The following is a 27,651-nucleotide window of genomic DNA, read 5'->3' as shown; positions in this document are numbered from 1 at the left end:
AACCAAATCAGAAAGATCCAACAACTGAGGAACCGTGATTTTAAAAAGTGGAAAACGAAGCTCTGGTCACACACCTTCCCATAAACGCTGATCCTGGCACATTTCTGTCCAAATTGCAAAGATTCTCCCTCTGTCCCCACCACCCCACACACCTCCCAGCTCAGAAGTTGCCTCCCCGGACATCCAAGAGCCCTCATTGCAGAATAGGTCAGCGCAGCCCCCACCCTGGCCATTACCTCTCAGCCTACTGCTGGAGCTCCACTGAACTAAAAAAGCACTTTGTCCCACGAAGGGAGGTGCACTTGTAATGCCCCTCCTCCTGTCACCCCAACATTAAGGCTTTCATGGGTAACCAGGGTTTAGGATACCCCAAGTTTAATTTGGGCGTGTTGGAAGAACACAGCTGGATGGTTGGCGAGGATTCTTCACAAGGATGTAAATACAGCCTGTTTCTTTAAATCTGTGACCTCATGTATTTACATTAGAACAGAAAGCAGGGCCAGAAGCAACAGCTGATGACAGTCATGTAAATTTCCACAGAGACAACAATCAAACAGCTATGTGTTATTTTAATGAGCAGATGACTTTTCTGTGAGTGGGATTCGAACTGTAAGATTTCAGAGTTCCCACAGCCCCAGGGGCCCCCTCAGGTTTTTGCAGGAGTCAATGGGACTTGAAGGAAGGGCACCCTCTGGCCCCTCTTCTCCACAGCCAGCTCCCCTTTGCTCCCTCTCCCTGCCTCCCCCTGCCTCCCTCAGAAACCCTACAGGAGAATAAGGGAAGGAAACAAGAAAGAGAGGGGAGATTCTACCTGAAACAGGTGTGATGCTTGACCTACCAATGAATCCGCAGATTACTTTTGAAACCTACTTTTTTTTTTTTAAAGATTTTATTTATTTATTTGAGAGAGAGAGAATGAGAGACAGAGAGCATGAGAGGGAAGAGGGTCAGAGGGAGAAGCAGACCCCCGCTGAGCAGGGAGCCCGATGCGGGACTCGATCCCGTGACTCCAGGATCATGACCTGAGCCGAAGGCAGTCGCTTAACCAACTGAGCCACCCAGGCGCCCGAAACCTATTTTTAAAGAATCCAGGGTAGGGGTGGGAAAAGAGATCAGGCCCCTTCTCCAGCCTGCCCCCTACATAGTGAGGTCCCGTTAATGCAGAGAACCCCATCTTGACACCCACTCTCCCCATTCTGTCAGGAAGGTTTCCAGAAAAACCACCTGGAAGGCAGCGGTGAGCATCATTGACTCCTGGGAGTCAGCCCCTCTGCCTGAGAGGCTGGACAAGCCTCCCCCCTCGCCCTTGAGCCTGGCTGGGCTGGGCAGAGCCAGAGCCGCTGTCCCTGCTGGGTCTGGTTGCCCCCTTCAGCCTCCCTCTCTGTCCGAAGCCCTGCCTGTGGAATCTCATTTTCGCAGGGAGTCCACCTGCCTCTGGAATGAGCTTCCCTCCCACTACCAAAAATGCCAGTAAAAGCAAGAGAATGTAATTATTTTCTTTTCACGACGGGGCTTTGGGATTCAATCGTGTGAATGGCTTCCCACGAAGAAGAAGGGTGCCTCTCAAAATACAGGCTGGGTGTGTAGAGGGAAAAGAACGCGGGACCGGAGGGAGTTCCAGCCCCATGTCCCTGGAAACCTGCAAGTTCGGAATTCCCTCTCGTTCCTCTAACCCTCCATGTCTAAACCGTCCCAAAGTCTCCGCGCAGACCCACCAGCTCCCAGGGAGAAAGGCACACCAGAAACACTCAGCTCAAGCCTCTGGGCTCTCTTAACAAACACACCAGAGTATCAGCGTATGTTTCCCCTTTATAATCGCTTTTCTCTAAGAACAAGCCCACCCAAGCTTCTTGGGATTTGAGTGACGTGCTGAAGATGCCCCTTCCCTCTCTCCCTCCCCACAGGTCAGGGTCCAGTGGGAGGAGATGGATGATAAACATATAAACACACAGAGAAAAAGGTAATGATTAATTACGATAAGGGCCATGAGGTGTCCTCCAGTTCCTGGGTGCTGCGAGAGGGAACTAATTAGATGTGGTTCAGGGAGAGCCTCCCTGGGGATGAGAAGGGACTGGCTGGTTTGGGAAAGGGGTAGAGGGCAGAGGGAACCACACTGTTGGCAAGGGCAGGATACCCGCCCCACGTTTGAAGCCTAATGAGCAGGCAGGGAGAGGGAGTGACCAGCAGAGGTCAAAGAACCCTGCAGAGGGCCTCTTAGGGACATGAAGCAGTGGGGATTTTATTTTAAGTCCAGTGGGAAGCTCTTGAATGTTCAGAAGTCCATAATAGGGGATTACTATGTGTTTGAAAAGAAAAAAGGGGCTCAAGAGAGAAAGGGGAAAAAAATTAATTTACCAGATGGTGCGATTTACCCCTACTCCAAAACCTGGGCAAAAATCACTCCGTTTCTTTCCCAAAATACATCTTTTGTACCTGCTACAGACTGAACTATGTCCCCCACCCCATGCCCCCAAATTCACATGTTGAAGCCCGACACCCTCCCCCACTCCAAAATGTGGTGGTATTTGGAGATGGGGGCCTTTGAGAGATCATCAGGTTTAGATGAGGTCATGGGGGTGGAGGGAGTCCTCATGACGAGATTAGTGCCCAGAGAACTTGGCAACTGTCCACCATCGAGGACACAGTGAGAAGGTGAGTGTGTGCAAACCAGGAAGAGGACTCTCACCAGAACCTGACCATCCTGGCCCCCAGATTTCAGACTTCCAGCCTCTAGAACTGGGAGAAAATAAACTTCTGTTGTTTAAGTGACCCAGTCCATGGTATTTTGCAGACTAAAACAGCACCACTTTTCATCACCAATATAGCTTACTTGTTAAAAATACAAATTATAATTCCTACTTTCAAAGAACCACACCCAAGCCTATGGATTGCCTGAGAACCTGGCCCCTGGGAGACAAACCAAGTTGGTACCATATCTTAAAATCAAGCCAGAGACATTCCAAGGTCAGGATGAGGATGCTGCCTACAGGGCCAGCATGGCCATTACAAGCAAGTCCATGGAAACTTCCAGAACCTTAGTTCCTTGAGCCAGCTGCAAACGGAGAAGCCCCCTCCTTTCCCAAAGACACCTACATCATTCGTTATACACTCTTGTGGGTCAGCACTGACCCATGCCCTCCCCACAGCACCTCTCTGGGCTGAGGAACATTTTTGTTGGACAATTTCTGTGTATCTGGGAGGCTACTCTCTACCACTTTAGGGCTCCACCTTCTCTGTTCGCTAAAAAGCTCAATCCCGGTTAATCCATCAAGGCGGATTAAGGGAGGGGAAAAAAATCCATGAGATCATACTGGAAAGCTGCAGAGGGAAGAATGTTAAACAGGAGGAGAGTGCTATAAAACACAAAGCCATATTTTTCCCAAGAGCTCAACCAGATACTCTCCATTATTGTTTAATTCTCTGAAAAGAGGGAAAACATTCTTTGCTTTTCAGTGCAGAAGTTTAAATAATGAAGCATTGCTAAACAAACAAACCGAGGAAAGCCCAGTGAAGCTATTTATTAAACAACCCCACTGAACGAAAAGGAGCCTGGCTGCTAACAGCCCGGCTCCCCCGAGGACCGACATTTGTCTTAGACCCCAAATTAAACACATCACAACTTCACAGCAAAAGTATGTTTTCCAATGGGATTTAAGTAGAGTCCAATTAAATAAATCTCTAGAAATATCAAGAGCAAGCCTCAAGGGAGAGCATATTTCTACTGTGAAACATTCTCATTGGAAATTACATTCACAAAAGGTCATCTAGAAACATCCATGGCAAGAGGAGGGGAGGAAAGGCAGGAAGCAAGGCAAAGTGACACACACAAAGCCTGGGTGGTTTCATGACCATCGTGGATGGCAGCACCAGGCCAACAATCCTGGGTGCAGCTCAGCTTGCTTTGAATGAAAGCCCCGTGTCCAAACAAACAGCTTTTATGATGATGTGTTTTAATAGGCTCTGGAGGTCAAAGGCTGCAGCTTAGGGAATTCAGGAAGTGGTAGGGGAAAAGATCAAGTGTCAACATCGAAATTTGAATTGTTTTACAGAACCCATGTTTTCAGTTCACGAAAAGCATAGCAACAAGTTCCTCAAGTCACCGAGCTGAATTCTATATTTGGCAAGAATAATGAAGCAAGCCTGAGCATTTAACGATCAACAGCCAGAAAGAGCAGGCGTGAGCTCCACTTACAACGGACTCCACCCAGCCCGCCCGTGCCCCACAGTCAGACCGCGGAGTGAAGGCTGAGCTTGGAAGGGTGGGCCGGAAGCCAGGGGAGGCCTCAGAGCACAGAGAGAGACATGAGGTCACACCAGGTCAAAAGCTAGCAGGTCCCCACATTGTGGACCACCTTCTGAAATCAAGGGGAAAATCACCAAGAGACCAGTGCATCTCTGAGGAGGGGGGCTGGGATGATATACCATGGAGATGGACTTGAGGCTAAGTGGAAGGCCAGCCAAGTCATGGTCAGTTCAACCTGGGACATGTGTGGTGAAGAGCTGGCCTGAGATGCACCCCACATCTGGCACCGTCACACTGCCCAGCCACGTCCCCTCGAAGGCCATGCCAATGCTCCACATTGCTCAGGGTGACAGAAGTCTCAATGGGCCAGCACTCCAAACACAGTCCTTCTTTCCACACTCAAGGGATCCCGGGACCTCTGCTGCCACTTCTATGAAATCGGGAGTTTGGAGAGTCTACACCTCAAATGTTAGCACTCGGTAACTTCAACACAGCTTCGATAAACCAGCTACGGATGGACGGTGGCAAGAACGAGAGAGAAGCTGTCTTACGGTGGCGAGGCCTGGGTGCTCTGCCTCCCACTTCAGGGGCCCCAGCACTTGCTTCTCTCTCTTCCTGGAACCGTCTTCCCCTCGTTCCTCACATAGGTGGTTCAGACCTCGGATCAGATGTGGTCTCCTCATGAGGGTCTTCCCAATGCCCAGTTTACAGCGAACCTCTCTGGTCGCTCTTTTGTTTTATATCATCAAGTCTCAAAGTTCTATTGTCTTCAGGGCACTTACCACAATCTGAAATTACTTGTTATTTCTTCCCTTGTGTATTATGATTATTAAAATGGTGAGCCTCACGACCCACCCCCACCCAAGAATGTCGATATGCTATTTGTCTTTGAGGAAATGGAGCCTAACAGCTCACTGTGCGGGGGCCTGAGTGGGCTCCACGACTTTCTAGCTGTGGGATCTTGGCCAGGCTGCTTAACCCTCTTGTACCCTAGTTTCCTCATTTGTAAAATGGGATGAATAATAATGCCAACAAGCAACAACAGAGTTTTGCAAGAATTGAGTGAGCTAATGCTGGTAGTTATTAACGGAAATTATAAAGGTATTTACTGTCTGGCACCCGGAGCAATACCCAATTTGTATAGGAGTTCATGAAATAGTTCTAGATTATGTGTCTGGCACCCAGAGAAATACCCAATTTGTATAGGAGTTCATGAAATATTTCTAGATTATGTGTCTGGCACCCAGAGCAATACCCAATTTGTATAGGAGTTCATGAAATATTTCTAGATTATGTGACCTTTGGAATGAGATGGGGAAAGGCCAGTTAGTTGACAAGCACCTATTATGTGTGGTTCAGCATAATGTTATGGATTGAGAGAACAAAAAATTTATTATATATTAATATATAATTATATATATATATACATATATATAATTACATATTTAATTATATATATGTATATATATTATCTGAAAATAAATCTGAGACAGAGAAGGAAGGATGAAGGAACATTAGAGGAAACTTAACAAAAGGACTGGCAGAAATCTTTTAAGAATCTACTGAGGGGGCACCTAGGTGGCTCAGTCAGTGAAGCATCTGCCTTCTGCTCAGGTCATGATCTTAGGTCCTGGGATCGAGCCCCACGTCAGGCTCCCTGCTCAGCGGGGATTCTGCTTCTTCCTCTCCCTCTGCCCTTCCCCCTGCGCGTGCTCTCTCTCTCTCTCTCTCTCTAATAAATAAAAAAATCTTTAAAAATTTTTAAAATAGATTTTTTTAATTTAAAAAAAAAAAAAGAACCTACTGAAGAGCAATCTGACACGCCACCATCCAGCTGTGACTCGTGGAAGGCAGGTTCAGGGCCCGACAGGTGAGGTCAGCATGAGGACACAGAGATCCCAGCACTCTGGCTGGGAAGGAGGGCCAGCAAGGCTCCCAGAGAAGCGGCAGCCTACGGGAGGACGGGGCCTTGCATGTGATAAGTAGCTATGACTTGGGAGGGCTGGAGCCAGAGACAATGTACACCTGGTGGCTTCCGACACTTTATCCCCTCCCCAGACCTCCCCCCTTGGACATTCTAGATGAGTGATGAGAAGGGGAGATGAATGGAAAGCAGCCATAAGGGAGAAACAAAGGCTCAGGAGGGACGCCAGCCCTGAGGGATATCAGGGACAGTGTGAGGAACCCCCCAGTTCAGTTCCACACACATTTACTAAGCACTGAATATGGGCTGGGGGCTCAGGACTGAGCGTACAAATCTCAACAAGCTCTGTTCAGCTTTCTCTGAGCACACCGGCCCTCCCACCTGGGCATGGCGAGCAGGAACAGATAGATGACTCAGGAAGAGCATCTTCACCATCCCAGGGGCTGTTTCTTCTACCTCTGGTTGAAAGGACACAACGTTGGATCTAAAAATCAAGAATTCTGGGTTCCTCTTACCCCTCTCATTAACCATGCCCCTTTGGGCAAGTTACTTAATCTTAAGATCACTTTAAAGCATGATCATATCATCAGAGCTTTTTCTTCAAATACAGGAGCTTCCTCTTCCCTAAAAAAAGGGCTGTCACAACCCTTGCTCTCTCACGGGAGTAACATTATGGGTGTTCTTTTTTTTTTTTTTTAAGATTATTTATTTATTTATTTATTAGAGAGTGAGCAGGAGAGAAACAGCATGAGAGGGGGGAGGGTCAGAGGGAGAAGCAGGCTCCCCACTGAGCCGGGAGCCCGATGTGGGACTCGATCCCAGGACCCTGGGATCATGACCTGAGCTGAAGGCAGTCGCTTAACCAACTGAGCCACCCAGGCGCCCTTTTTTCTTTTTTTTTATGGGTGTTCTTGAAAGGCAGACAAGGGGCCTCAGGACCTCTGGTCCTCCGGAAGGGTAGAGGCTCAGGGGCCAGAAGTAAGAATGGAATGCCTAGCTTTCTGTACCTCTTTAGTTGTTTCTGATGATCCAACTTCCCTCTTAGAAACTAGGACTAACTGACACTCCTCAATCACGGAGAGTGGCAGGGAGAGCTGCCCAAGGGTTAACTGTTCTCTACCTTGAAAATGACCAGCTCTGAAGAGCAAGTCTGGCATAGGGACAGGATGAAGAGTACCCAGGGCTGGCCCAAGTTAGAGAGAAATCAAGTCATCTTGGGCACTTCAAAAGACCTCTTTTATACCTCTAGAACCCTTTTTGTTTTACTCCTAGCTTTCACTGGTAAAGGAATCTTCTCTCACAATCACTACAGAGTTTAGCTTTGTCTTTTCTTAGAAATGTGCCTTTGAGGGCCACCCCGAGATGCCCTTGCAGGACTCCACTTTCTAGGAGCTGGTGACCTAAGAGGCCTTGAAGGACCAAGGGCCAGCCAGGCCTGAGTAGGAACAAAAGGGTAATGGTTAGTAGGACCACAGGCAAGAGACCATGTCTATTTTCAGCAGGGAAGGAGAAACCAAACAAAAATAAATAAAGCACACAGGATCATGGCTTAAAAATCCAAACGAAAGCCTCCAAAGAAAAGACAGTTGATTTGAACACAGTGTTTATGAGATGTAATGGAACCACAAAAGTATGATTCTAGAGGCTCCTGGGTGGCTCAGTCGATTAAGAGTCTGCCTTCGGCTCAGGTCATGATCCTGGAGTCCCTGGATCGAGTCCCGCATCGGGCTCCCTGCTCAGCAGGGAGTCTGCTTCTCCCTCTGCCCCTCACCCTGCTCATGCTCTCTCTCTCTCTCTCTCTTGATCTCAAATAAATAAATAAAATCTTTAAAAAAAAAAAGTATGGTTCTAGACAATGAAAACTATTAAAAAAATAACCTACAAAAATACTCCTTACTCATAGCATCACCCTATATCAGTTTCCTATAAAGAACTCTATCCCAAATCAATATTTAAGAATCTCTGGTATCAAGGAGGTGCTGGTATGTCATACATGTACGTCACCACCATCATGTGGTGCTGTCTGGGGAACAAAGACACAGAGGCGACCCTAAGAGTTGCAGGCTAGAGGATACTGCCTATGGTCGTGTCAGAGACTTCCCCATCTCCAGGCTGAACCTAGTGATCAAAAGCTTTGACTAGTGGTTAATGACTCAAAGGCTGAGTCATTTTACATGTCTAGAATGGAACTAGCCACTGTCACCCATGATATGGGGTCAGGGAAACAAGCAAGCGAAGCTACAGTCCTTCACTTTCCCAATGACCGTGCCCCTAAAATATATATTCAGATGAAAGGGGTGTCCTCCTGTAAGGCTGCAGTACAATCCTGACCCTAACAACACAGAGTCAGCACAGACTCCGCAAGTTAAGGCCACAGTCCCCAACAAAACGGTCCTCACTTCAGATGCCAGCCCCAAGTTCAGGAGTCCCAGGCCATCCACACTTCTGACCAGTGGGCTAAAAGTCTGGGATTCCCACACCCCTCAGGTTGGATCATTCACTACAGTGACTTATAAAACTCAGGAAAATGCTGTACTTACTTTTACAGTTTTCTTATAAAGGATACAAATCAGAACCAGCCAAATGAGGAGACACAGCGAGCAAGGTCTGGGAGGGTCATAACATGGAGCTTCCATGCCCCAAGGACCCCATCACCCTCCCAGCACATCAACATGTTCATTAATCAGGAAGCTGAGCTGAGCTCTTGTGCTCAGAGTTTTTACTGGGGTTTCATCACATTGGCATAATTGATTGAACCATTTGGTCATGTGACTGAACTCAATTTCCAGCCCTTCTTTCTTACCAGGAGGAGGTCTGGCTAATAACAAAGCTCCCATCCTCTAATCACATTGTTTGTCTTCCTGATGGCCCACCCTTATTCTGAATAATCTCATTAGCATAAGCTATCTCATTAGCATAAGCCATCTCATTAGCATAAGCTCAGGGGTGATTAGAGGTTATGACCAGGAACCAAGGACAAAAGCCAGACAAATTCTCTATCATATAGTTCAGCGGTGGGGAAGAGTGTGGGCTCCAGATTCAGATGGCTCTGAGTTTGGCTTTCTGCTATGTGACTCTGGGCAATTTACTGAACCTCTCTCAGCTTCAGTGTCCTCATCTAAAAAGTAGCTCTGGATAATAATACTGTTATTACTATATAGAGATCAGCACCATTCAACAGAAATATAATGCTAGCTACTGTGTAACAAAATATTTTCCTAGTAGCTGCATTTATAAAAGTAAAACGCAACTGATAAAATTAACATTAATAATATATTTTACTTACCTCAACGTGCCCCAAAAAGTATCATTTCAACATGCAATCAATGTTAAAACATTTTTTTAGAGAGACAGAGAGAGAGAGAGGTAGGGGTGGGACAGAGGGAGAGGGAGAGAGAGAACCTTAAGCAGGCTCCACATGCCCAGCATGGACCCCAACACAGGGCTCGATCTCACAATCCTGAGATCATTCATGACCCTGAGCCCAAATCAAGAGTCAGACACTTAATCAACTGAGCCACCCAGGTGCCCCAATGTTAAAACAATTATTAACAACATATTTTACATTCTTCTTTTACACAAAGTCTTTGAAATCTGTTGTAGTCTCAGAGACTTGCCCATCTCCAGGCTGAACCTAGCGGTCTTTTTTACACATGCGACACATCTCCATTCGGACTAGCCCCACTTCAAAGGCTCAGGAGCCACATGTGACTCCTGGCTACCATATTGGATAGCACAGATAGAGATCATAGCTGTTGTTATTTCCAGTAAATGAGTAACAGCTCAGTGCCATACCATCCCCATTTAAAAATGTGAACTGATATATGTATGTGCACAGGCTCACACATGGGTAGAGGCAAATGGCAAATGACCAAAACCCAAGATGCTCTAAGCCGCACTATGTCAGTCAGCTCCACAGAACACGAAATAGCCCCTCTCTTCTCAGGAAAAGAAGCACTTGAACTTGGAGTAGAGAGGCTCTTGCATAGATAATCCATAGTGTGCTTTTTTATTCCTATGCTCCCGCATCTCCCCGACACACGTTTCAAATGGGCAAAATCAAGTGAGTGTGGGCAGTAGCTTTCAATTGGAAAAGATTCCCCAAAGCGCGGTGCAGCCAGATGAGGATGTGCAAGGAGCTGTGAATGGCTGGGGGGGGGTGGAAAAAAAAAAAAAACCATACAGAGGCGTTTAGGCTCCTTGAGTCACTGAGGAGCTCCTCCTCACCATGGGCCACCTCCCAGAGTCACTGCCCTGCCACCAGCTAAGTATACCAAACCAGTCACCCCACCCTTCACTCCCTGGAAAAAGTTCTGCACTGTAAATCCAGAAGAATGTCACTAGTAGGGGACGGATTTCAAGGCAATTATTTAAGCAGCTTTGTAGCATCTGATTCTCAGGTCCCAAAACATCCTCAAGGGCTTTTGTTTTGTTTTGTTTTGTTTTGTTTTGTTTTTGTTTTTGTTTTAAACAATGCAGATATTAATATGAAAGCTCTGTCTCTTTTAATGGCGGCACCCCACATTCAGCTGTGGGTCCCAACTTTTGTAAGGGAGAGCTGCCCAACACCCCGCGTTCATCCAATTCATTCAAATCTCACTGGAGTTGGGGTGGGAGGTACCAGCCATCCTCAAGGTAGGAATAAAGAGATCCACCTAATAAGGGCAGACAAATGCATTTTTATACAATATGCAAGATTAATTAAAATAAATGCAATCCAATTCACATACCTTATCAAGGAAGACAAGCTAATTATCTGTCAGAGAATTAGCTCCTATTTAAAGGGCATTTTACCTCAATTTGGCAAAAAGAACTAATGGGAATTTCTCTCCATTCTGATGTGTTCTTTCGACTGCATTTGCTTAAACACTCGGACGACTTCAACACTGCCCTAAAATCCCAGGGTCTGAGAAGGGGGGAAGAGGGAGGAGCGCAGAAACACATATTACTCAGCATCTCACAAAGTCTAACTCTTTGTGCTGTTACTGTAATGATGTCCCTTTTAGAGTGTCTTATCAGCAGCATGAAACTGGGGGTGACTCATATTTATGAAACGAGGTGGTGTTGGCCCTGCCAGATCGTCCACTTCCACAATGGCTTCCGTTTCTTAAAGTGCTGACTGGCGCCTCCACACTGCCTCGCTCTGTCCACCAAAGCAGAAGCCCAAGATTTACAACACGCGGCTTATTCGGGGACGTGTGCTACACACACAGTTGAGATGCGTGTGCAGACCTACGATCGAGGACAAAAACTTCCCTAAAAATCGGTAACTTTGCTGGGTAGTTGGTTCTCATATTCTGGAGAGAAAAGCAGGAATGCACAATATAAAGCCAAGGTAACTGGCCCTAGCCTCCGTTCTTCAAGGTTGGGGGGTGGCGGAGGTGAAGAAGATTCCAGACAAGGGAGTCCCTCAAGAGGTTTCTCTTATAAGACCAAAAAACTTGGAAATAATCTTAATGTCGATAGGCAGATTAGTTAAGTAAAATGTGAGGAATCCATAAAATAAGACATGTTTTAACATTAAAAGAAAATCTGCTGGTGATGAGGGAAGCAAAACTACGTGCAATATAAAGTGAAAATGAATTTCAGTTTCCATATGAGAAACTCTGCAAAATATGCACATATATGGGTAAAGAATGAAGAGAATATGTAAAAATGAAACTAGGCCAGGCAGGGGGATGAGTATATCATCTGTTTTCTCCTTTCTAAAATTTTCTTGATATTCCAACAATGGGTATATAATTGAGTCTTTGCTGAGTCTTACTTTTTGAGATTTCCTTACAGAGAAAGAGTCTATAATTTTCCAGTATGGCACTGATTCAGAAAAAATCACGATGTACTTATCTATCCACCCCATTGGGTTTTTCCAAACCTTTAAACCAAAATCTACCAAGCATTAAGGAGTTCTTTCTATTTATATTGTACCAGGGGCAATGTTGATTCATTTTTCTGAATTACATCACCCATATAACCCCTGGACATAAATAGACAATGATGAATTATTCTTGCAGCTATTTCATATTATAATTATGGGACATTTTTAATAAATGCTAGTCGTTATGTGTCTGGCAGTGTCCAAAGCACTTGTACACGTGTTATCTAATTTAATCCTCAATTAATTCCACCAGGAAAGTATCCTTACCCTCCCCATTTCATGGATAAGAAAACCAAGGCACACCAAATTTAATGCGCTCAAGTTCATGCTTCTACTAAGCAGCAAAGTCAGAATTCAAACTCAGCAGTCTGGCTCTGGAATCTGTGTGGTTAACCTCCCTATTATACTTGGTGTGCTAGGAGAGATTTAAATTCTGAAGAAGAGTGACGACAAACACAAATCAGCAGACCGATTCATTGAGAAATCACATACTAAGCTCACTACAAAGGGAAAGGGAACGAAAACATGGAGTAATCTGGCCAAACACACGGACCCCCAAGATTCTCTTAATAACAACTCGGATACAAACCAAAGGATTACGCTCCCACTGGGGTTAAAACAAATTACCGAACCGAAAGTGAGGAAACATGGATCCTATGCTAATTCTGCTACCAGCTACTTAGATGCTCTTGGGTAAGTCATCAGTGTTCACATCTGTAAAATGGGACAGTTGGAACAAATGCTCAATAATTCTGCCTGAATGAATGCTGCTTCTGGCCCAGGTTCCCGGGGGTCTGTTCTGCCAGCCTTCAAGGGTATCAGCTAGGCTTTTTCTAGGGTTCATCCCTGCCATACTCCCTGATGATCTGAGCTGTACTTGTAGGCTTAGGCTGTAGAAGGGAAGAAGAAAGATAAGAAAGGAGAAGGAAGCAGAAGAGAAAAATAATAAAAAGCAAATAGTTCAATAAGATCTCTGTTCACTCATCCCAGAGAATTAACTTTCTCAAAGGATAATGATAACCCTACTAGAAATTCCTTCCTCATACAATTCGGGGGTGGGGGGGAGGAATCTACAGTTAATGTTATTATCCACACTAATAGAATGGATAATGAATATAAAGCAATCAAATACCTTTGAGTATTAGAGTCTTGGGGATGTCGTCATATATCATCTCATACCATACATCATATCACATATTCCATCATACATTCTTCTTATTCACTATATCTAACTTTGTACCTATCTTTCTTCTGGCTCATCTAATTCCCCCTCTAGAAAGTGAATATATTAATATGAACAGAAGGAACATCACCCCCATATCCATAGGCTACTAGAAGAATGCATCTGAAGGTTCTCTACATTGAATATGCACCCAGCAGAAGCATAACAGTGCTGGACCCAGGCTCTAACAGCTGAATGACCTTGGACAAGGACCTGGACCTCTCTGAGTCTCAGTCACTCCCGTATAAGCTAGAGTGTTATCATGAGATATAAAGCTTTGAGCACTGAGTCTGGTATATAATAAACATTTCATAAATGTTAGAGATAATTATTGCAGTTTTCAAAGTTTCTTTATTCAATCTGTTACTCCTTAAAAGCCTCTGCCATCACCAAAGTTTGAAGTTGCGAAAAGCTGACATATAATTCAGAGCAAGGTCACAGGGAAGACAGCTCTTCTCGGAGAACACAGAGTGGGCCAATTTTCTTAGTGGTGCCATTAAATTGAGGGTATACAAGAAAACAGAGCGGAGGGAAGAGTAATATAACTTAGGGCACCTCAGAGATAAAGCACAGTTAGAGCAACCATAAGGAATGAGATCTATAGCTCACTCATCAATAAGCATGCAGCCAGCTTAGAAGGAACCTAGGCCTCAACATCCTAAGAACTGGGGTTCCATTCTTGTTTACCAACTCACTAGTTAATAACATGGGAGAAAATGCTGAATCTGTTCCTCAAACTCTGCATCTGTAAAACTAGGGATCTACAACATCTCTCACGAAGCTGCGCTGGGAACAAAATAAGACACAGATATGACTGCCAGATGCCCAACTTCCCAAACTATCTGGGAAATAATTTTTTTAATTTCAGGAATGATAGGTTGGCCAGACCCAGAGCAGTTATATGTGATTAAATAGTGTTCTGCTGTCAGATTAAATTATCACTTCATGAGAACCATAAAACCCTTCTTATAAAGTCTTATCATAATAATATGCTATTTTAATAAGACTAGAAATACAAGACCCAAGAAAATGCCCCCTATCCCTCCAAGGAAGCCCCCCCTCCCTACTTAGAAGTCTGTGTCTAGACTTATTATTTTAAGAAGGAAGCAGACATTCCAGTAGCTAATGACAATAATGTACTGTCTTGAACATTAGAACCCAGGACTCAAGTCCAGGACCAGGAAGGTCCTGTCACTGTACCCCCCAGGGGATCCTCCCCCCTCACCCTGTTCTGCTCCTTCTATTCTACTGCCCCTCCCGCCACTCCCCCCTCTTGATTTTCTTTTCACTTGCCAGTAGCAACAGCTGGTAATGTTTAGCCCAGTGGTTGTGGACCTTGGGGCCATGATTCAAACTATGTGGGGTGATTCCCTCCATAGAATAACTGTAAAGGAAACTGGAGAGCGACGCTCTGCCAGAAAGTGCTGACTGCCTCGTCACCTGCAGACACCAGCTAAGATCGGCTGAGCTCACTCATAACCCAAGAGGTTTACACGCCTCAAAGGGGGCACCAGCGGGGCACGACCCCTGGATCAGGTAGTTTTATCTATTTACCTGGTTGAGAAACTGGGCAACAGATGCCCAACGGGGGTCCCATCTGGGTGGCGAGACAAAGAAAATGAAACCCTTTGGTGGAGCCCCAAGGAAGTTTGGCCTTGTTTTGTTTTCCATGAAATTCGAGTCTTAGAAGGTGAAAATAAGATGAGGAGGCCTTCACTGAAAGTAAAACCTTAAAGGCAATACAGATAGTTTGATGAATCTACAAACCCTTTGCTTCCTGTTGGTGATCTTCCACTTTGCCAGAGGCAGGGCTAGGGGTAACAGCCTTTATCTTCCATGAAAGTACGGGCTGCACCACTCATTTCCTGATCCAAGAGCAGAGACTCAAGGTTCCTTTTCCTTTCAGTTACACATAAAATAGGGGTCTTGCTGGGGTAGAGGAGTGGAATGTATATATGTATGTATATGTGTATATATATATGTCCCCACACCTTTTAAGTAATAATAGATGAAACAGGCATAAACTAAAAAAAAAAAAAAGGATATTACTCAATCTTCCTCTTGGCTTATGGATGAAAACATCTCAGAGTCAAAGACTTCATAATTAGAAAATACACATCAACGTCAAATAAAAGGTGTATTTCTAAATGTACGGTAAAATTCAGGCTGTGATTCATACTCATCACTTTCTCTTCCCTCCAATTTTTCTGAATTAGTAAGGTTATACAATATGAGTATAGCAGAATAGGTAGTATATGCAAATGTAGCCAATGGAACTTTGCCCAAGAGGGACCCACATGGTTCAGGGGAAATAACACAGGCTTTGAGACGACAGACTTGTGTTTTTATCCCGGCCCTGTCTCCTGGAGTGGTTTTTAATTGTACTTGCAAACTTTTTTTTTTCTTTTTCTTGAGCAGGCAAAAACCTTGTCTTTGAAATATCATGGACAATGCTTGTTTGCTTAGCATGCCCTCTTTTCATAAATAGCATGCAGGAAAAAATAAACACCAGCCGTGTTCCTATCAGCAACATGTCCAAAGTTAGTGAGGTCCAAATTACAAAGTTCCACTCTAATGCACAGAGAGGGCCTGCCAGCCTTGAGCTTCTAAGGCAGAGAGAGAATGTATATTCCCTTTTCCATTAAAAACCAACAATTTAAAAAAAAAAATCATTTCTCTTTGGATCAAGTCTTTGGAAAGAAATTCTGTTGGCCCATGAAGATGTTCTTATTAGAAAAAGCCAGACTTTATCTTGCAAGGGAAAAAGAAAGGAAGGCCAAATGCCTCACAAACATGTACTTCCCAGGAGAATGACACCCCTGAAGATGAACGGCTCCCTGAACAACGTTGTGTAGGACAAGAGGATGAAAAATATAGGTACATGATCTCCAAGGTAGAAAGATCTGGAATACTGGCCTGGTCTGTATCTACTCTCATTCTAGCATTTAGATTATAAGGGTCCTGGGAGCAGAGTCCCCAGCCTGAAAACTAGGGACCAGCATGCAGAAGGCATTCAGTAGTATTTGTTGAACAAATGAATGAATCTCCTCTACCCACAGGCTGTACCTCCATGGAGACCAACATACCAAAGAGTCCCTAGGAACCTGAGATACTTTGGTACAAGGGTGCATTTTGATGCGTGTTTTCCAGCTCATTCTTAAACCATTAAGTTCCCCAGAAGATGAGTTTAAATTGATGTTAATAATTGTCCTAAATTTCTGGGACCCAGGCAAATATCAGGACCATGAGCTGCTGGTTTCAAAAGAGCTTAGACTTAGGTCCCTATAGTTCTAGACTGAAATCTCAAAATTCAACAAAAAGGGTATCAATACTAAAAATGATTAATTAAATATATTATTTCATATTTGTATGCTATACAGTAGATAACTGTTATCATTAGATAATAACACACACACACACACACACACACACTCTATCAACCTGGCAAGACCTATTTTAGCACTAAGGACCGAGACTCTAAAATTAATCATGCATGTGACCTTGGGCAAGTTAAATCTCTCCAGGCCCATTTCAGGAACTGCATAATGAGAAAACTGGATTAGATCAATGGTTCTCAAACTTTGTTGCATGTCAGAATCACCGGGGAAGCTTTTAAAACTCTTGATGCACAGGCTGTACCCCCAGACCAATTTAATCAGAATTTCCAGAGGTGGGAATTGATCATCGTAGGTTTTAAATCGCCCCAGCGGATTCCAGTGACAACTTTGCAGGGACAACTTTGGGGATGAGGGGGCCTCTAAAGTTCCTTCCTATACTAAAAACTGGGATGCTTGAGTTCAAAGAACGTGAGAAGACCTCCCATGGGATCAGAATTTCTATCCCTAATGTGGAGTGTATCCTTGTCCACCTACTTGAAGTCAATTGCCTAGGCCCTGCAAACTGACGCATTTTTATGCCCAAACTGCTCCCCCAGGCTGGGGCAGGGAGCCTGAGTGCTGCCAACACTGAGTCTAAGGAAGCAGCATTGCCTTGGCTTCCGGTCAAAGGCTCACTCCTAGCTTCTGAGGGTGTATGCCACAGGCTTTGCAGAGTTTCTCTGCTCCCGTGATTTTGTCAAACCTCCCTGCCCTTATTCTCCTTTTTCTAATCTAAAATCATTATCTACTGCTGCCAGGAAAGGAGTTTCTTGAACTTGTCCTTGACAAGCCAGATGGTTAACTTAACTGATTTGAATTGGCAAAGACAAGTGGTTGATATTAACGTGCTCCCATAGTACTGTGCTTAGAACAACTTGCCATCCTCCCCGCTGACCAATGTCCAACCTAAGAGGATCTGAAAGGGCACAGGGGTAGGGGAACAGGGCCCAGTGGCTGCTTTATTGAGAGCTGTCTATGTACCAGGCGCCTGATTTCCGTTGTCTCAGTCCATCCTGTGATGTTTGAATTATCCCTCTTTTACAGTGGAGTAACAAGTGGGGCTCTGGGAGGTGACCTGAGCTCCCCAAAGACACCTACAGTTGGTCAATAGAAAAGCCTAGATTTGAATTCAAGTGTAAGTGGGCTAAACTCCACTTTGCTGAGCACACAGTGAATGAGGAACAGATAAAACAAGGACAGGGATGGGGGAGAGAGCTCACTTACTTCTTTCCACTTACATTTTAATTAGGAAGCAGGATAGTATATCCAAAAGCTCAGAGTACAGGCCACTGTGAACCAGTTCAGAGAAAAGGATCGGGTCTCACTTACAGAAATGAGCAGCCCTTCCCACGGTTCCCTCCTTTTTCCTTCACACGCCATCTCATCACAACTCAAAGCTTCGAGAACTTGTGAAAATGAAGCACACTCCCCCCTCCTTCTACCTGCCCTTTTATAGTCAGACTACAATCCTTATTCCAAAAATAAATCAGCCTGATGAGAGGCCAGAAAAAGCGAAGCTTAATAGTTTTCTACTTTCATTATTGAGTTATGGGACACTAGTTGGACAGACTTACCATCACATTTTTACAAATTCCCCCACAAATAAATAATTCTAGGATATGCCCAAATAACTCTGGCCTCTTGACCCAACATGTTTTTATAATTACTTGGCACTCCAACCGTATGCTACTTAAATTAGGGAACAGTCACCAAGTTATTTTTAGGCCATGGCAACACACACACACAAACACACACACACACACACACACACTGCTATACCTAGCTTGCTACTTATACTCCTTTGGAAGAGGAGCCCAGATTGCCTTTTTATTGGTGCCATCATTTCTGCTCAACCAGTGGTAATAATAATATGAAGCTACATTTAGTGAGCGCTCACCACATATGAAAACTGGTCGAGGCACTTTGTGCCCATGACATCATTCGATTCCTAGACTAACACTGTAACATAACTGTTGTTACATCCTCTTTTATAAATGAGGAAATTAAGGAAGTAAGGGATGAAGCAATTTGCCCCGGGGCACATGGCTAGTATGAGGGGACCAAGACTAGAATCAGACAGACTGGATCCAAAATCCTGCATGAATTTCCCCACCATTTGCTACAAGGCGAATGTTCGGCATGTTTGGATGTTAAGCAGAGGCTCAGAATAACAACACTAAGTTTGTGATTATAGGAGGTATGTCTTTATTTCACATATCTTTAAAAAAGTTCCTCATAACATCCTGCAAGACCAGAGGAAAGCTGTTGTTCCCCCACGAGAAACAAAGCAGAAATAGACTATTTTCGCGGGGTCTCCGATTATTGAGCATAGCCTTTCCCTTTGTCATCAAACTCAATATTGCCTCTAAGTGTTACTTCAGAATCCTTTGTGATTATGGAAGAATGTGCATTCTGTGTGGTTTACTCCTCAGGAATTAGGATGGAAGGTTTTATAGTCTAAAAATCGAACTCCCTGTGTTATCATATCTTCCGTATGGATCAGCCTCCTGAAGTGATGGTCTCTCCTCTCCTGCTCCCCACTGAACACCGCCCGTGCAGCAGCAGGTCCGTGGGGGGGACTGAATGGGTCAGCAGTCTGTGCTCCCCCAGTGCATGGAGCAAGTACAGGTCCGGGCCCTGACATAGCCACCTGGAAGGGGGGGCTACAGCCCCCCGAGGAGGTGCCCGGAACCCTCCCACTCCAAGGGAGAGCTGCTTCTCCACAGACCTGAGAGCCAGCTAGTCACAGTGGAAATCGAAATTTGAAAAACTCTCAAGAGGGGGCACACGATACTGAAGTGTTTAGGGTGAAAATGTGTCTGTACTATCCTATAAAATGTCCACAGCCTTATTAATTCTAAAACAGTAACTTGAAAGCTGAAACATATTTGAATACATTAAAATGTTGTCTATACTATAAAATATTTCAACAACCAAAAAAGGAAGAGAAAGCCAATCGGGCAAATATAAACAACTGTTTAATCTGGGTGGTAGGTATATGGGTGCTCTTTATACTCTTTTCTACTTTTCTATATATTTGAAAATTCTTATAATAAAAGTTTTAAAGGCATAGAGGTCTTTAAGGAGGAGGCAGGTGGCCGTGACTATCCTTTCCAACAGAGGTAAATGATAAATTATTTTCCTGATTCCAGCTTTCCTGAAAAGAAAGGGTACCTTATAAACATCAAAACAAAGATGGTAGCTCTCATTATGGGAGGCCCAGAACTGTAGAGCCTTCTTATTCAGTTTGGTTAGAAATCATACTGAAAATCAACTTGGGGTAAAACAGACTGTAATTCTCTCAAAGTCTTTGCAAATCCCTAAATATTTATGCATTTGGATCATTTTCACCAGGAGGAGTAGAAGCACTGGTCTGATGCCATTTATTCTTCGGAAGAGGAGAATAAAACATGGATTTAGACATAGGTCACAACAGGGAGGGGACTGTAAATTAGAACAGTAACTTAATCCCAGGGGCTTCTGTGCCTCTGATCAGTTTCTTCCCAACCTGACACAGCATTACTAAAATGGTAACTGAGCAGCCGCTCTACTTGACAGGCAGTACCAAAAATGGAGAACGTGGCACTGAAACAGGGGGGACATAAAACTTGGACAGGGGAGGGTAGCAACCGGTGTTTACAAACATAAACCAGAGAATCAGTTGGGCCAGCCATAAATTACCCGACATTGTACTGAAATCTCTGAAAATAAATTAATGAGGCCTTCAAAGTTTCTACCTTAGATTCTAACTATCTTCACCACCATAGCTTCCCTGCAAAAAAAAAAAAAAAAAAATCACTCATTCCAAAATGGTACCACTACCACTCTGCTAAAATAAAATCTTGCATCACCCAGGGAGGATTAGTATAATAAACCTCAGCAGAGAAGCCAGACCAGAATGGTCTGCTTGATCCACTCAAGAACTTGGGAGAAGTCGCTGGCCATGCCTTCTGAGAGATGCCCACCCCATTCTTCACCTCCATGGTCCTATGGTATTAACCTTTGGTATACCCAGATGAAGCATAGCTAGGGACATCCTAATTATGATCGCTCTCCTTTTTTTCCCCATCTTGGTCCCCATTTCAAGCCATTCCCCCAAAAGAGACCAAAATAATAATGACGACAATAATAAATAAATTACCAACCCTTTTGCCCCTAAATTGTCTATTTTCAATCAAATTCCCAGATATTTGAAGAAAAAGCCCCCAAAGCTACAAAGAATCCAACCTCTACCACCAGCGCGTCTTCCAGGTCAACCGCCGCTGTGTCTCACCAACCTGAAAATGACGAGCCCTCACCGCAGCCGCCCGGGGTGCCCAGTGGTGAGGTCAGCAGCATGTCCGGCCCCGCCCCACTGAGGCAATCTTACTTCACTGACACTGAGGAACAAGCCCAGGCTGCCCGGACTTCTCAGCTGCATCCACAGGGGAGGAACCCCACTTTCATCGGTAGCACCCAGGAGATTCATTTCCCAGCGATTGACAGGCCACCCCCAAACACAACAATGTCCGCTGCAAATGAGAGGGTTAGATCTCCAATTCCGCCTAATCACCCTCATGTTCAAGTCCAGGGTCATCTTAATCTGTATTGTTTGATGCCTGTCCTCAAATCATATAGACACAAAAGGTCTGGTTTTTCCTAACATCAACTCTACATGAGGAAAGAGGTGACCCGCCAGACCACGGGCAACCTCCCTCTTTGCTCCCCAAGACAAACCATTACAAATGAGAAATTTGTGGATTGTATTTTCTCATCCGAAAAAGACAAAACAAGTCAAGATCATGGTGAGAGAACACTAGCTGGGTAAGCCTACTGGGAATCACTCAAAGTCAACCAAACAAGGATAGAAAACAATAAAATACAGAGCTACACAGAGGAAATCTGAATGTATCTGTAACCCTAAGAAAAATCATCAACCACAACAAAAATACCCAGGCCCTGCTGAAACTCTCTGGATATGACCTCCATCATGTTCTCCTTCCCACCAGAGCCTACCAGCCCTAAGAAAAGTTGTGCCTTTGTGGCAGTTGAGCCTAAGGAGATCAGGAGGGGATGGGATGGGGGGAGGGGGAGGGGGAGGGAGGAACTTATCAAAGTAATTCAGAACCATATTTCCAAGAATGCTACTTAACAAAAGGCAGAATGCATCACTGGGAAGACAAGAAGGAGAATGGCAGAGCTGTCACACAAAGACAAAACAACTAACTTGCTCATCTCAATGGCCTGTTGCAGTTTAAATATGCAAGGTGTTCGAAGGAACACAGCAATACCTCCGGTCAACACACTTCAGGAGACTTGGTGGTGATGTGGCCCACAAACTGTGTACCTTAGCTCAAAACAAGAGAAGAAAAGAGAGAAGATGACCATCTCTCACTGCCGTCAAAGGACAGAAGACACCAACGAGAAAGAGTGGTGTGTAGTGCCCCAAAGGACAATATCTGAGGGCAAAGAGGAGCGAGTCAGATAGATATGAGATGAAGGCTCGCTTGCTGTGTTAGGCAACACTGTGTGGAAGGAGCTCAGAAAACAGTGGGTAATTAATTCTTCCTGCCAGGGCTCAGCAACACTAAAATCAGAGTTATTCTGTATTCAGTGTAAGGGGCCAAGTGACCTACCACCCCATCTTGGGAGGAGCCATGATGCCAGTGGTTGTCAGATGAGGCCAGAAAGAACAACGGGCTGAGGAGTAGTTCATAAAAATGTCTCTGTCCCCTTGGAGCTTTGGCAGAAGAATCGATGTTGTTGGTACAACACTTACGCTTTTAAGGGGGGCCTTACAGTAAGGATCTCTGCCCTTCTTGAAGGTCACTTTATAAACCATATAAAAGCCAAGCTGGTCAGAGGTGAGAAAGAAGATTTCCCATAAAAAAGCACTGGAACCTGAAGGCTTACTTGTGGTTCACCATAGTTGCTGCTTCCTCCGCTCCATTCACTTTGGTTAAATCTGAGAGACAACAACTTTCCAACTGGTTATTGACTGGAATAGAGCCACCAGACCAGCTAGGACTTGAGATACCATCTGGTGGTAGACAGCCCGTCTAAAAGATGAGAGAATAGTCTCAGAGAGGTGAAATGCTCACATAGTGCGAATGAGAAGCTGCATGGAGACTAGAACCCGGGTCTTCTGGCTTCTGGTTCAGTGTGACTGGTTTTTCTCACTACAGCAAAACAGTTAAGGGCAAAGAAGGGAAGACAAGAAGAAGAAGGTCTATTTTGGTCTCGTGTAGCCAGGGTAAGGAGAATGCTGGGACTTCTAGGACAAAACCCAAAGTGAACCCAGGCTAACCGGGACTGTGCTTGGGAGGGGAACAGGGGCATTACCTTTCAACACCAGAGGTTCTTTGCCTTCTCTCTTCAGGGACTCGAGGACTATGTGAAGTGGCTGGGAGGGCATCACTCGGCTCGGCTCATTGGTATTCTCATCATAAACTATAATTTCTTTGGAAAAGATCCTCTTGAAAGAGTCCTTGCCTTCCCTACAGGAAATCAAGTCTAAGACAGTGATCTTGCCCTGCTGCAGTCTCCGCCGGCTGATCTTATCGGCACAGTTAATATGGACAGCTCCTTGGATGTGACTCTTGTTGTACTCCATGAAGGGCCTGCAGTCGATGATGACAGGGCCCTGGCTCGGCAGGTGACTCTTGCTGCATTTGGTCATCTTCTTCGCCAAGTCATTGGGGTAGATTATTTTGATGCTGGCTAGCTGCTTGGGGTTCCCCGACACAGGGCTGCCCACCCCACCTGATGGACTTAAAGGGCCTGCATTCTCATTGTTGTTGACCATCTGGTTGGCAGGGCAGGCGGTAGAGGTTCCGATGGCGGTGGTGGCGGCGCCGGCGGCGATGGCTTGGGTTTGGGCCTGATTGTCCTTGTCGTAGGTTGCCACAGTGCAGCAACTAGTGCTGCTGCATCCACAATTCAGGGAGCGGGCAGAGCCGCTGGATGAGGGCATATACGTCAGATTCGCAGCCTTGAGGGATACGACGGTGGTGGCAATGACAGGAGGGTGGCTGTTACTGCCTGGGGCAGCAGAGCCAAGGTAGCTAGAGTCTAAACAAAGGTTGAGATCCTGAGGTCGGACGGGCCTAGACACAGCCACTACTACCCTGTCGTCTAAAGGAGATGGAGGCATGAGGAGGCTGAGAACTGGCAACTGAAGAAGAACTCAAGACAGTCTGTAAAGAAGGGGAGGGGGAAAGAAAGAATAAAGTCACGTGACACAAAAGGCAGTCTGATCCAAACCCTAGGAAAGGCCTTTGCATCCCTCTGAGTGAAGCTGTCCTAAGGGCCCTTTATCGTGCCACTCTCAAAGCCCGAAGCTCATTTTTATAGATTCGAAGAGGATGTCGACCTGACGGCACCCACCTACTTGGTGACTAAGTCTAAGGTTCCGTGTATGGTCTACACAAATGTTGATGAACAACCTCTCATTGACCTACATGGAAGTTCAGCCTCGGAGAAAGTACAAGCACAAAGAATCAGAAAAGCTGAAGACAGAAAGGAAGGCTCTTCAGAGGCATCTATTCTAGGCCTCATCTCCTGGGCAGAAGCACAGTGCAACCATCTGAGAAAGACCCACTTGTCCACCCTTGCATTCTTTCCATTTAATTCCTTCACCCACTGCAAAGGCAACAGAATGACCATGAGCGCTGGCATGGCTCACTGAAATATACAGCAGCTAAATATACATCAGGGGCGGATGGCAACTTTCTGCAAATCAGAATGGAAGTATCCCCCTAAGTGAATCTCTTTAACTAGGAGCTATTCTTGCTTTGCATTCCTTTGAAAAGCACAACATAGTCACATTAAAACCTCCCATGTTTCCTGTTAGTCTCTTATAAATTAATCTGCATTTTCCCTTTTGTTACAAATGAAATGTCCTGAAACAAAGCCTCAGGCCAAGGAGCCAGATCTGGTAACCCCCAACCCTGGCAGATCCATCACCCTTTGCTCCTTTGCTGCCCACCTCATCTCCCCCCTTCTCCCCTACCCCCCCACACTCCTGCCTTTAAGGAAAGGACCACTTCAACTCTGCTCCCTCCTTCAGTTCCCTGTTGGCACAGACTGTGCATCCAAGAGCTTCTCTCAATGGGAGGCAGCCACTGTGTATAATATTCCAATCCCCCACAGATAGACCCCCGCCCCTTGAAGAGGATGAATTCCATAGAAAGGACTTCCCAATTAGCCGGTCCCTGTTAAAGGGGGCAGTGAAGTGTTGCCCAGTGGGTCCATCTCCTGTCTCCTGAGGGGACGCCTGCAAAGGAACAGTTCCTTCCTTCCCGTAGGCACAGGGGCACTCTACAATCCGACCCTGCTGGCTTCTCTTCTATTAGACATGCTCAGAGAAACCAAACCCCATGCAAGAGTCACTCACCTAAACGAACTTTAAGAGATGTCTGGGAAAATGTCATCTATCATCAGTCTACACAGGACCGTCACCATTCCCCGACACAGAGCCAAAGTGTCAAAGGCAGAATCCACACACGCACATACACACAGAGACACGCACCCGACACGTCCACAGATCCCCACGGACTCAGGTTTCTCTTACCCACCTTTGGATGGGAGAGAAGGATTCAACCCCTTCCCTCCCTCCCACCCCTTCCCTCCCTCTCACCCCTTCCCTCCCTCCCTTGCGTAGTATTTTTTTGAAGAGCAAGTACTATTCCAGAAGCTCTAACTGTTTCCCAGCTGGACCAAGCGGTGAAAGTCTTTGCTATTGTGTTACCAGGTAGGGTATGTCCCAGGATCAACAGCCCATTTCCTTTGCGAGGGACGCATAAGCGTGCTCGCGGAGACACAGGCTGGGACCCCCATCTCCACACGGAGTGCGCGGCTCACACATACACACATACACACACACACACACGCCCGGAGTGTATAAAGAGATCTGCATCCCTGCAGCAGAGGGTCGGACGTATATATTGCCCGTGAAAGCATCCAGACTGGCCCAGAAAACCTCCAGAGAAACACTAAGCTATCCCCGCTCCCTTGCTAGTCGTCCTTCCACCTCTAGGCAGTGGCTGGAAAGAAAATTAAGTCGTTAGAGAATGTTACTTCCCCACTCTTGGGTGCTTATCCCCCTTCGCAACATAGCACACTAACGAGCCCCTGGCATTTAAAACTGCCGCAAAGCATCCCAACAAACCTCATTTTCTTCTTGTCCCCAAATCCAAGTAGACTGCAGAGAGAGTAAACGCACAGGACAGCGTGAGCCAACAGCCGGAACCCTTTAACCTCACCTGCTGTGGTTCCCCGTGAGCATCGCATCACACACACACACACACACACACACACACACACACCCCGCCTTACACTCCCACGCTCTCAGGAGTAGCCGCGGTGACTTCCACTTACTTCAGAAATAAGTGTAGCCCTCCACCATCTGGCGCTCCGCTTCAGCTAAGGATTCGCCCATTCAGCCCCCATTCACTCGGCTTCATTGATCTCCAGCAGCAACATAGTTACTTTCTCTTTTGCTACACTGTAAATGTAAGGTTCTGAGGGGGCGGGCCGGCTGCCGACCGACGGCACGTTGGGCCAATAGGAATCCGGAGAAAGCTGACCGCTACCTCACAGAGGCCCGCGGCCAATGGACAGCCGGGGGGGGAGGAGCCGGGGGCGTGGCCTCGTCTCTTTAAGGAGGGTTTATCCGACGCCGCTCCGGGTCCTCAGCGTTATAACACGGGCGGTGATGTCATTGGCAACCAATCAAAAACTTAAAAGGGCCAGCCGGGGCCCGCGCGGAGCAGCTGCTCTCTATTTACATGTAAACCGAACCGGCTGGATGCAGTTAACCCTTTCCGGGGCTGAAGTGTCAATGGGCCGGACTCGCAGCTCGGGCTTAAAATTGGCTCTGTTCCTTTGCCCGGATCCCCTTGCGGCCCCTAGCCCGGGGGCAGATCGCGCTTTCTTTTTCCTCCCTACTCAGGACAGAAGATCAAAAGTGTCGGAGTAACTTTCTAAAGGCAAGAAACTACAATCGCCGTCCCCCGGTGGAGAAACCGGGTTCTCCTAGTCGCTCGAGGTGCTTTGACAAACCCCAGACGTCGCCGAGCCGCCTGCGGTGGGACCGACGTGAGCGAGCAGCCAGGGGCGTCGCTTCCGCACCGGCCCGCGAGCACCGGCCACGCGCTCGGGGCCGGGGCACGGGCGCAGCTGGCGAGCCGGCCGGCAGTCCCCGGAAAGCGAGGCTCACCCAGCCAAGCTGCGCCCCGCGTCTTCGAGCCGCCCCGCTCGGCTCCGCGCCGCCGGGAAGCGTCGGCCGCCCGCCCGCAGATGTCGCTGCCCCTCTGGCTGCCCTAGTGCTACCCCGCGCGGCAGTGGCGCGGCGCCCTCTGACTCGCTTGCATTTGCGCCCCGGTCACGCCCCCGCCGTCCCCCGCCCGCTTCCCGGGGCTCGGCCGGGAGCACGAAGGCGGCGCTGCGGAGGGCTGCTCAGAGGCGGCGGCCTGGGTCCAGGCCAGAAGCGGCAGGGAGCGCGCCCACTAGGCCGGGCGTCGCGGGGCTCGCCGTGCGCTCGCCACACCCCCGCGGCCGCGTCTCCGGCCGGGCGCGCAGGGTCCCATCTCCTGGCCTGCCGCCCGCCGTCCCCTCGCCCTCCGCCGCCGCCCCGCCACCCCGCAAGGCCCCAGGCGAGCCGAGGACAGCTAGCCCGGCGCTTCTGGAACACCACCGCTGGAGGAAAGGAGCTGGAGCGGAGTGTAAATAACGAGATCGAGTGTAGCCAGCGGAGCGTCGAGGAGGCGGCGTCGCCCCTCTGGGTTTTCCAGACCTTTTTTTCCTTTTCTTTTTTTTTTGCCGTCCGCTGGGTCGCAGGCCCAGGCATGCGTCCCGAGGAAAAGCGTGGGGGGTGAGGCAGGCCGGCTTGCGCCTGGGCACGAAAATATCAGGGAAACTGCGGGAAAGTTGTCTTGGGGTACGCAGAGGAGTGGAGATGACAAGATGAACTAGGGAGAGCCTGCATCAAAGAACCCTCAAGAAATAGAGCTTTTCCTTTTCCCTCTCCTG

The 27,651-nt window shown here is 46.7% G+C and overlaps 1 protein-coding gene across 2 annotated transcripts in view; it reads right to left on the bottom strand.

Annotated features, from left to right (window-relative positions):
* Positions 1-26,202, bottom strand: part of DUSP10 (dual specificity phosphatase 10) — a 39,951-nt gene extending 13,749 nt beyond the window's left edge. The window contains exons 1-2 of one of the 2 annotated variants that reach the window (XM_035010085.1): positions 25,999-26,202; positions 22,963-23,816 (exon numbers count right to left, since the gene is read on the bottom strand). In XM_035010085.1, coding sequence (XP_034865976.1) covers positions 22,963-23,773 — 811 coding nt within the window. In that variant the 5' untranslated portion in view covers positions 23,774-23,816; positions 25,999-26,202. Of the gene's footprint in view, positions 1-22,962; positions 23,817-25,015; positions 25,041-25,998 lie in introns of those variants that run through there. The other variant, XM_035010086.1, reaches the window with a different exon arrangement.
* Positions 26,203-27,651: the final 1,449 nt, after the last annotated feature.

The sequence above is a fragment of the Mirounga leonina genome, unplaced genomic scaffold (genome assembly GCF_011800145.1).
Source record: "Mirounga leonina isolate KUSES-001 unplaced genomic scaffold, KU_Mleo_1.0 Mir_154, whole genome shotgun sequence".
In the NCBI taxonomy this organism is placed as follows: Eukaryota; Metazoa; Chordata; class Mammalia; order Carnivora; family Phocidae; genus Mirounga; species Mirounga leonina.
The sequence above is the reverse complement of the archived record's forward strand: the minus strand, read 5'-3'. Positions and strand labels throughout refer to the sequence as shown.